The sequence below is a fragment of the Glandiceps talaboti genome, chromosome 11, assembly GCF_964340395.1.
Source record: "Glandiceps talaboti chromosome 11, keGlaTala1.1, whole genome shotgun sequence".
NCBI classification, from domain to species: Eukaryota; Metazoa; Hemichordata; class Enteropneusta; family Spengelidae; genus Glandiceps; species Glandiceps talaboti.
Window position 1 is genome coordinate 18,197,365 of NC_135559.1, and position 11,185 is coordinate 18,208,549.

Here is an 11,185-nt window from a genome sequence, read left to right on the forward strand (position 1 = left end):
TCTAGCGAATGTCATCAGGATATAAATAACTGCCAATCAGATAACCGTATTAGCGACAAGCACAAACAGATGACAATAGCTAAATTTTCATGCATATTCATCTTAAGGAGGGGCTTGTAAAAATAACCACCAATGCATTAACTAAAATGTGTGAATGACAACATCTACACACTCATCAAACACAATTACCATAAACTGATAAGACATACTAATGACATAAATGTGTTTGTCAACACCTGCATGCAGAGATTGAATATATTAAAGTATATATATGCCCAACCCACCGCTTATCGTAATCTCAATGGAATGTCCGGTCTGAAAATGACATTCGCTAGACTGTTCGGGCAAGCCCTCACATGCGAACTTCGTTCGCTTATAGTTATAGCATCGAAAGAAAGCCCGAACGTCTAGCAGCAAGACTAGACTATAATGTGAAGTGGCCATAAAACTATACTTATCGAATGGTGAAGTATAATACAATTCTCTGTACTTCCAACATACTGTGCCAAGTGTTATTAATCCAATTCAGTTGTTCACTTTCCCTGTTTGTAACAGGTTTCGTTTGTCCATGGTCTGATGTCAGTACATGTAGTTGTATCAACATGTGGCAACACAGTTACACTAGTCTTGATCTATCTTACTGACCTCAAAGCTTGGTTTCTGCTGTTGTCATTGTATTCAAACTTTCTGTTATAAACTAAGTATTGCCACATATACATATATAGATGTAGTAACATTATTATATTAATCTACTTCTGACATATTGATTTAGATTTAGCAGCACTAGTTACAAAATCAGCAAGGCTGAGCAAATTCAAAATGTCAGGGGCATACTTATCTGTGTAGGCCTAATGAAAATAGAAACTCATATAGTCTTTATCAGATAAATCCGATTTACCCTTCCCATGTGCTATAGTAAGTAAGTAAGTAAAGGTTGTTTATTATAGTGACATGTGATATACATTTTACAAATTGGCAATAACAATATCAGAAAGCAAACACATCACCCAGCCCACCGGGCTTATTAGTCACTACAAAACTGAATTGCTCGTATAAAGCACTTGAAAATAAGGGGTGCAAAGAGGACAGTCATAACAAGTAAAGAAAAGTAACATACTACATTGTTATATAAAGATGATTACACCTTTTGGTGTAAGCTTTGTGAATAAATTTACAAGTTGCTCTAGGCATATTGATCATTATAAAGTTCCATTTCTCAGTCTCATTAAAGTTTACAAAATTTGGATTAGACTCAAATAAATGCTATAAATGTCTACAGTTTTACTCAAATGTTGCAATGATAACTAACTTATACATCTATGCACTAGACGTGCAGAAGAAAGTGGTATGTTTTATACATATAAACAGTAACATGTCCTATGAGGACAGTACAGTTTTTTGCCTGCATGAGTGCTTGTGTTCTTGACCAAACTGCTGATATGTGTGTGGGAGGTTTCATTTTGGCCAAAGTTTCACCATGGTGACTATATATGAAAGTGCTTTTAAGACTTACAGTATATTGATGTTCATGTGGTAAAAATATGAATTTGATAAACAAAATGTAATTACATTAAGTGTAAACATTATAATAATCTGAATTAGTTTGACTAAAGCATGCATGTACATTTTATTCTATCAAGTGATTCATTTATTACTTTTGATTTGGTGCATTTTTTGGAAAAATTTACTTTCAGAATTTACATAAATTACCAAATGATTTTGTACTGATTTATTTGTATATTCCAATTGCAGTATTTCAATGAAAACTTTAATTTTGTAATAAAATTATTAAATGATACAAATAAATATTTGTGTAATTTGTTATTTTGAAAATTCATGTAAATATATCTCTAAATCAGTGTATACATTTTTTAGATGATTTATCAAAAGTTGTATTTGAAGGGAGCAATGTCCAGTTGTCATTCCTGTCAGTTTTGTCAGAGTATCTGCCTAAATCTACACATAATGATATGTATATTAGATAAAGCCTATGTTTCAATCCAGGGTCATCGTAGTTTATTACATGTCAATGTTCTTACACAAGCTGGCTGTCATTGGTCAGAATCAAATCGCAAGATCTTCTTTGAATAGACTATTGCCCGCACAGCACATGCAAAGACTAATGCCTGGCACTATAGCCCACTGAAGTTATTTCTATCGTTGCACATCTATTCTGCACGTTTTCAAGTGTTGCACGCTTGAGACTACAAATCACTACAGTGATGCACTCAATGAGTGTCACTGTAGTGATTTTGTCATCTCAAGTCACTCAAGCTTATTTCTTGCAGAAATTTGGATAAATATAATTGCAAATGGGCTGTGATGGAGACACTTGAGCTCCTACAAATAATGTCATGTCCACATTCAATGGTAATCTGCAAATGCAATTTGGAAATGCACCAATAAAAGGGAAATTTTCTATCCATGACTATGTCGATGATGATGCACTTTGGCTTTGGTCATCTGGACTTGGGGGAGAGGGGGGAGTAGCTATTTGTGAAAATACATGTTTAACTCTAAAACACCGGCCCTCATAGTCTTAACAATTACCATCCTATCAAAAGTGGGCCTTTAACCACTATAGCATTGCAGTTTGATAATCTAACAGTGTTCTCTCTACAACGAATGGATTTATCATCATGTGTACACACATTTAATCAACCAATTTAAAACACTATGGTGAAATATATTAGCAACCAATAGCTCAGTATTTCAGTGTACATTAGGGACGATCACACAATGTCACACCAGCTCAATAAGTGAACTTCAGGGGGGGGGGGTGTCAATGTGATCGCTGAACTTCATTTTCGCACTTCTAACCAAATTTCGACAAAACTTTCACTCCTTCAATAATAACAGCTTTTGTATTTCAATTTACTACTGGGATGTTGATAACAATTTACTACTAATGTGAGATATGGTACTGGGTTCATGGTAGTATTTTAATGTGTTTACAATCATGTTCTTACATTACATCAATGATAGTGGTGTGACCGCTACAGTTTTCATCATAGTTTACATCATATAAATGTGAGCATTCATTGGGGGGTGTGGGGGTGGGGGCATTTTCACCTAAACAAACGTTTTTTGTTAGTTGAGCTTTTGCGACATTGTTCGATCGTCCCTTAGCTTGTAGGTTGATCTTGACAATGTCAAGCAGCAAAGATAGTATACTAGCTTGTGTTCATCCAGTGCAGTAAGGTGTATCACCCATGCTGATTGAACTACAGACATTTGGCAAAAATTTTGTTGATTTTACTTGCTTATGATAATAATAATGTTAGTTTTTAATCCCGGTGCTTTCCCAATCTGTGCGCAAAGCGCTTTACAATTATTACCCCTGGCACGGAGCTATAGCAACACAAAAGAAAACTTCAACTCCCTGGGAATCATACAATCCATTGCAGCCTTTATAGGATTAAAGCATTCACATCGCAACCTCTATCCTACCAGGTCTCCTATTATAATACAGCTGGGTTGACTGAGGCACAATCATTGTTCAGATCTTGTCCAAGGACTTTAGCCATTCCAGGGCTCGAAATATTGGCCTTTTACTTGCTCCAGGCAAGTGATTTCAAGGCTTGGGCAAGTTGTTTTGAAAAGTACTTGTCCCAGGGGCAAGGAGAATTTGATCGGGGAAGTGTTTTGCCTGTGTTCATGCCGTACTTTAATCAGACACTGCACATGTCTGATAGGATTTTGGATACATTGTATAACAATGGTGCCAGCATGTCTGGAAAATTATAACATTGTAGCAATATTGAGAAGTTGTTTTTCTTGACTGATCACTTTTCAAAACAATCTGGACCAGCTGTCCTTGATGTACTTTGTTTACTCTATCAAGAAAACATACCTGGAATGACCAGTGACTCATTGAATATTGTTCATCAATAGCAAATTACAACATGATTTGTCAGGTTTTGGGTATTTGAATCAAGTGCAAATTTCCTGGGAGAAAAATAGTTGGTGTGGATGAGGAAGGAAAGAAAATATATTGACATGGTGCAAAAGGAAATACTTAGAAAGATTTTATATGTGTTGAAATAAATGTTCATTTTATTATATTGATAGCTTATGAAAGTGCTGAAAAACTTGTGATTATTTTAACAACTACTTTTTACAGATGAACAAAAAATTGTATGCTATGCTATAGTATGAATATTAATTAAGCCATGAAAATTAATATTATCTAGGACTCCTGTTTATTGTGCAGAGAAGTTTTCAGTACCCACAGAAACTTTCAAAGTGACATTTTTTGAACAATAAGCAAAAGAAAGAAATCAATCCTAGTGCTCAAAAAAATACCCAACTACTTGGAATGGGCAAGCACTTTTTGATTTGGGCAAGTACTTTCTGTTTTCTACTTGCCGTGTGGACGTACAAGCAAAATTTTTTCATTATTTCGACCCCTGCATTCAGAAACAAACAACGGGTTCGAACCTGCAACCTACTACAGATTCAAAGCCAGCCACTCTCATCTGGTTTGATAAGATAAATTTTATATCTCTTTATGTGTGTATGAAATGCCAGAGGAACTTCTAATTTGTTAGTGAACTTGAACTATTGTGTAAGAGGCCATACATGTACGGCTTTTCTTATCAATGTAATATAAGTCTCTGTACTTCCAACATTCTGTGCCAAGTGTCCAAATCATTTGTTCACTTTCCCTCTTTGTATTAGGTTCTGTTTGTCCATACTGTCTGATGTCGGCAGTTGTATACAAATTTACAAAAGTCACTCATAGAAATAATGTAATTCCCTATAATGTGTTGTATTAAAGAGAAGCATGAAGTTCACCCAAGCACAGATATAAATACTAAAGAGGAAAACACATTAGTGCTATTTGTTAGGACTTCGGCACATTAATGGCCTATTGATTAGAAACACTTAGCAGGGCCCCGAGGGAATCTGACAAAATATAGGGAAATTGATTTTAAATTGCCAATAGTTCCTGGTGAAATAAGAAAGAGATATGTAGATAACCCATCAAGCCATTACAAGGAAATGTCACTTTTCTAAAAAGCTATTATCTTAATTTCTAATGTAGGAGACATTCTTCCTCAAAATAACGATGAAATTTGTAAATAACGCATTTAATTTCAGGGTTGACAGGTTGTGTAAAGATGTAGTATTTCTTTCAATCCCATCGGTGAGGGCGCAATCCAATGCAAATGAGACTACGTCATCGCCCATCGTCAATCACGACACCAAAAGAACCTTGTTGTGACTGGCACTAGCACTACTTGGAAAGGTGGATTTTGACGCGAAAGACCAAACGTATACTTTATACAAATATTTAAAATGACGATCTACAAAACTGAGGTGAAAAAGGACAACCCAGATGAGGTTCCAGAGGTGAAAACGGTGTTGATGGTAAGGTTTTTTGTTGTGTTGATAGGGTTATTTTTCTCGTGGTTTATAAAACCGCTGTGAAGGCGATCGCGAGACGCGGGTAGGGTAACCTTCAACGTCGCTTACTATTGCGCATGATACAGGGCGTCGCGATCTGTGAAGTAAACGATCACAAACACAATACAGCGTCTTTATTACGACACAGTCAACATTACGCAGGCAGATGTAGTCCAACTCACCGTAAACCCCTCCCGTGATCCCTCCGTGTGTGAAATAACCCAAGGAAAAGACGTTTTTGTAAATTTTAAAAATGGATAAAATGTTTCAAGTTTAGTTTGTTGAAAAGTATGGTGATCGTATGGTCATGGTTTATGCAAATAATTTAGATGTGTTTGAGTTATCGTCTGTGTTGTGTTTTTTATTCGGAAGGGCCCATATTAGGGGTTCTTTTTACTGGTCGAATTACATGTACATACTGTATATTCTTTGCTGGTGTGTTCTAACACATTAAAATAACGTGTTCTGTAAAGATGTCTTCAGCTAGCCGTTTGTAATCTTTGGTGATGTAATCTAATATTGTGATATCTCGTGTTGTTAGCTTTCTTCCGATAAGGGATGTTTGATGACGCATTTCAGTAAACAAACTAATCAAGATATGCTGAGAATCGAGCAGATGTACCAAATGTCTCTTCTAAGTAAAGAAAAAAAATGGCTGACACCAATAAAACTACGGACATGTACAATTGCCAATTAATTATGTTCGAACTACGGGGAAAACGTGATGGTGCGGTAGAGTATACTGCACAAATAAGGCGTCTGAACCACCGCACCACCATCACCATTTATAGCGTGTGTACGGACCATTACTCATAAAATATAACAATACATCTGCATTTCGAAGCACAATACCCGCTCTATGTAGGCTGACACTGTGTCACCCTTTCTTTATTTATTTAGATCACCAAGCCTGAAAATCGAAAATATTATATTTGTATAATCTGTTCTCAATTGCTTTGATACACAAATCCGATGATTGAAATAAACAGCCTGCATACACAAATTATTTTGTTAGGGTATACTATATATATACTGTAAATTAACATTTTTCACATACATGTCTGCACAATTTTGTCATACTTAGGGAAGTACATACATATACACTTCTATGAAAATCAAACTCTACAGGTGTATTTGAAGCAAGCAAGAGACTCTGTCCAAGTTAAATTATTTTAATTTAAATTCAAGTTCTAATCAGCCTTATATTATTTTGATAATTAGCCAAGTACAAGTTCTAATCAGCCATATATTATTTTGATAATTAGCCAAGTACAAGTTCTAATCAGCCATATATTATTTTGATAATTAGCCATGTACAAGTTCTAATCAGCCATATATTATTTTGATAATTAGCCAAGTACAAGTTCTATCAGCCATATATTATTTTGATAATTAGCCATGTACAAGTTCTATTCAGCCATATATTATTTTGATAATTAGCCATGTACAAGTTCTAATCAGCCATATATTATTTTGATAATTAGCCAAGTACAAGTTCTAATCAGCCATATATTATTTTGATAATTAGCCATGTACAAGTTCTAATCAGCCATATATTATTTTGATAATTAGCCAAGTACAAGTTCTATTCAGCCATATATTATTTTGATAATTAGCCATGTACAAGTTCTAATCAGCCATATATTATTTTGATAATTAGCCAAGTACAAGTTCTAATCAGCCATATATTATTTTGATAATTAGCCATGTACAAGTTCTATTCAGCCATATATTATTTTGATAATTAGCCAAGTACAAGTTCTAATCAGCCATATATTATTTTGATAATTAGCCAAGTACAAGTTCTAATCAGCCATATATTATTTTGATAATTAGCCATGTACAAGTTCTAATCAGCCATATATTATTTTGATAATTAGCCAAGTACAAGTTCTATTCAGCCATATATTATTTTGATAATTAGCCATGTACAAGTTCTAATCGGCCATATATTATTTTGATAATTAGCCAAGTACAAGTTCTATTCAGCCATATATTATTTTGATAATTAGCCATGTACAAGTTCTAATCAGCCATATATTATTTTGATAATTAGCCATGTACAAGTTCTATTCAGCCATATATTATTTTGATAATTAGCCAAGTACAAGTTCTTTTCAGCCATATATTATTTTGATAATTAGCCATGTACAAGTTCTAATCAGCCATATATTATTTTGATAATTAGCCATGTACAATAATAACATGTGTTTCTATTTCTAATAATCACATAATATGATATAGACCAAGATCTGTAGCTTAGATTGAACTGAAAAATACTCCCTTCACCTCTTTACCTAATGTTCCTTGTGGTAATTACCAAACAAACTTATGCACGAATATATTTACTTTAGTTCCAAAGTACACAACCTGACTAACCCTGATCCTTCAGTATATATTTGTTTTTGGTTTCTTTCATTTCCTCTGTCAATATTTATCCAATGAGTTTAGTTAGTGAGAAGGTCGTAGAGAAGTCTTCCAGTTTAAAAGGATCTTTATAGATTAATTAAATTTAAAGTAACATTTTTGAAGGAATTTGACAGTGTTCTTATCAATAGTGGATATAGCCTTCAGACTATGCTATCACCAGTATGTTCTCTAAGCCAATTTGACATGCCACTGACACACACAATTTCTAGTGACGTACAAAAATTTGGTGTTCCCCTATCTCTTACTATGTGGTGACCGATGTCCCCTCTAAGCCATTTTGACACACAACTGACACACAATTTCTAGTGAAGCACCAAAATTTGATGTTCCCCTATCTCTCACTATGTGGTGACCAGTGTGCCTTCTATGCCAATTTGACGTGCCACTCACACACACAAGTTCCAATGACGCACCAAAATTGATGTTCCCCTATCTCTTACTATGTGGTGACTCACAAGAAATGCCAGTTTTTATCATACTGACCCAGAACAACAAAATTCGGCTATCACTAGAGGGAACACTGGGTATGATTTACTACCGTTACAGTCAAACGAATATTCAAGACAGATAGCCAAGTCTCTAGGATATATGTTAATATGATTTGTAACTGAAGCCATACAGATTTATCTTACAGGTTACAAAAAATGTACCATGGGTTAAATTGAAATCAGAAAAGTGCAGTAAGCTAACCTGTGAGATAAATCTGTATGGCTTCAGGTCCAAAATCATATAATTTAAAACATTACTTTGAAAAAATGGGTCTGCCAAGTGTGTGATTAAAAAATAAAATGAAAAATTTTGGCATGTAATTATTTCATCCATTTTGCACCAAATTGTAATTGGACAGATACATGTATGTTTTTTTTTTTTTTAAAAAAAGGTTTAGTTTGTCTAGAGTCAGGCTATTCTTCAATTTCTTGATGAAAAAAAATTGCTTTAAAAACAGGAAGTTTTTGACTGTTGTGAATGTAATTTAAAGTGCTGTGTATGTTATTTCCGTTGTGTATGTACATGTACTGTAGCCCAGAACTCAGCTGGAAAAATAATACTAGTACTTTGCTATTTTGCACAAATGTTTGATGGATATGACCATGATGAAAGATCAATGGAGTGTGGAGATATACTTAGTAATGAAAATTTCTACTCATAGAGTCAAGAAATTTCTTGAAAGCAAATCCCAAATTTTCATGCTAGAAAGATGTATGTAGTTTTATAAATTTGTATAAATTTGTCAACAGTATTTTTAACATTGACTTGTTCTTTCCGCATGCAGAGTGTTCTAATAAATCAACAAAACTCATAAATTTGATACAACAGATAAACATGTGTTTATCCAGACAGCTATCAGTTTGGTGAGAGAAATTCCCCAGGAAATATTTTACTCAGAATCGCGATTTCTTTCCGTACATTGTCATAGCCGGAATCCATTCTGCAGATGGTGGTTTTGAATTTCTTATTTCCCCATTACGTCTAGATGGGGAAATAAGAAATTGAAATCTCAAATCACAAGGATTCTAGGCTATACACGTAATTGTCATGGCGATATCTGTACTACTATGCCGCAGCAATTCTTCAGAATAACTTGAATAGGAAACTATTTCCATATTTCACACCTCGGTGTAAGTGTGAAATATGATGTCATAATTTTGCCACCTTCTTACATTTTCCTTCTCATGGAAAATTGTTTCCTTGGCAACATCCCTGTAACAATCAAATCAATTGTGGTTGTTGAATACACTAGAAGACCTATACTTCTAATACAACAAAAATAGGATGTTGAGATGTCAGTACTCGAGGTATTGATCTCAGGCATGTGGTTAGACCATAGAAATAGATCTCATGCTAGACTCATGATAAATATGGTGCTGTGATAGTTCTTCTTTTTGTGTCATATCTCTGATCATATCTACAATGTATGTTGTAGCGATGATAAGCAACAGTGTTTTTTTTGTTCAGGGTGGTACGTTGGTAAAATCTACCTGCCACTACCTGAGTACCTATCCCAGTCATTTTACCAGGGTTTCCAGCCAATGTTTTTGTTCAGGATGGTACAAATGTAGGTAAAATCTACCTGTGTTCTCTAGTCATTTTACCAGGGTTCCCTACCAGTGGTTTTGGTTCAGGATGGTACAATGTAGGTAAAATCTAGTGATTTTTACCAGGGTTCCCTACAAGTTTTGTTTGTTTAGGGTGGTAAATTGGTCAAATCTACCAGGGTTCCCTAGCAGTGTTTTTGTTAGGGGTGGTACATAGGTGAAATATACCTGGATTTCCCATAATTATTGGGGTTCCCCACCAACATGAGGGAATACTGTAGTGTAAAGAAAACCATGCCAGTTTTACCAGGAACAGATGAGAAACATTTTGGCATTATGACATGAATACTTTGGTACAAATTATGGGTTCAAGTTATGAAATGACACATTTAGTAAAAATTTGTTTGTAATTCCTTGATTAGGGTTGAGTCTAGATGAAAACCAAACAAAAGGAAAATACAGTGACTAATTATGTCAGATATGTGGAAAATGGATTTTAGTTAATTTCAACAACAAGATTTGTCTTGGTAAAAATAATGAGAAAAGTAGTGTCTACAACAAGTCTTCTAACTTAACTAAGTTTTATACCAACAACTGCAAATGATGTGTCTTCAAAATACATGCATAATTACAGATATGTGCCTAAACCAACTCAGCTAGGGGGGCCTGGTTGAATAGGGGTTGCTTCGTGTGAAGGGTTTAGTCCTACATTGTATATGCAATGGATTGTTTTTGCTCCCCAGTGGTTGAAGTGATGGACGGCTGTTGTGCTGAGTTAGGTCTTTGCCAGAAGTATTAATTGCACAGTGCTATGCATATAATGTAACCCTGTAAATTTTCTCTCAAGACTTATTTTTGCTCATTTTTACTGGAAAACAAAACCATAAAAATTAGCAGTGACTAAAATGTCTTTTTGTACATGAACACAATGTACATGTACCAGTTTGGTAATTAGTAAACGTTAGTCTCTGAGAACTAGCTGAAAAGATTGTAAATTGTGAAATTTCTTAGTGAAAATATTGTATGTACATTGTAGATATGAAGGTATTGTTAAAGAGGGTATGTGAATTATACAAGATGTCATGACAACAGACGTCATGACAACAGTACCAATAGTACTCAGAGACCACTAAAGTATCTAAAAGTTGATGAAAATGGTGGATACACGAAAACAAACCCCTGTCATCTGATCCATGTTTGCTGTGAAAAATGTCCAAGAAATTAACTGTACAATGTACTTATATAGATTTTAATGACTACTTGTGGTGCCACAACTATCATTGTCAGTATCCAACAATCTGTTCTTATAA

At 34.6% G+C, this 11,185-nt stretch overlaps 1 protein-coding gene across 1 annotated transcript in view; it reads left to right on the forward strand.

Annotated features, from left to right (window-relative positions):
• The first annotated feature begins 5,188 nt into the window (after positions 1-5,188).
• LOC144441944 (integral membrane protein 2B-like) overlaps positions 5,189-11,185 on the forward strand; it is a 29,248-nt gene continuing 23,251 nt past the window's right edge. Inside the window, exon 1 of the mRNA XM_078131211.1 lies at positions 5,189-5,373. Within this exon, the coding sequence (XP_077987337.1) occupies positions 5,302-5,373 (72 nt within the window). The 5' untranslated portion in view covers positions 5,189-5,301. The remainder of the gene's footprint in view (positions 5,374-11,185) is intronic.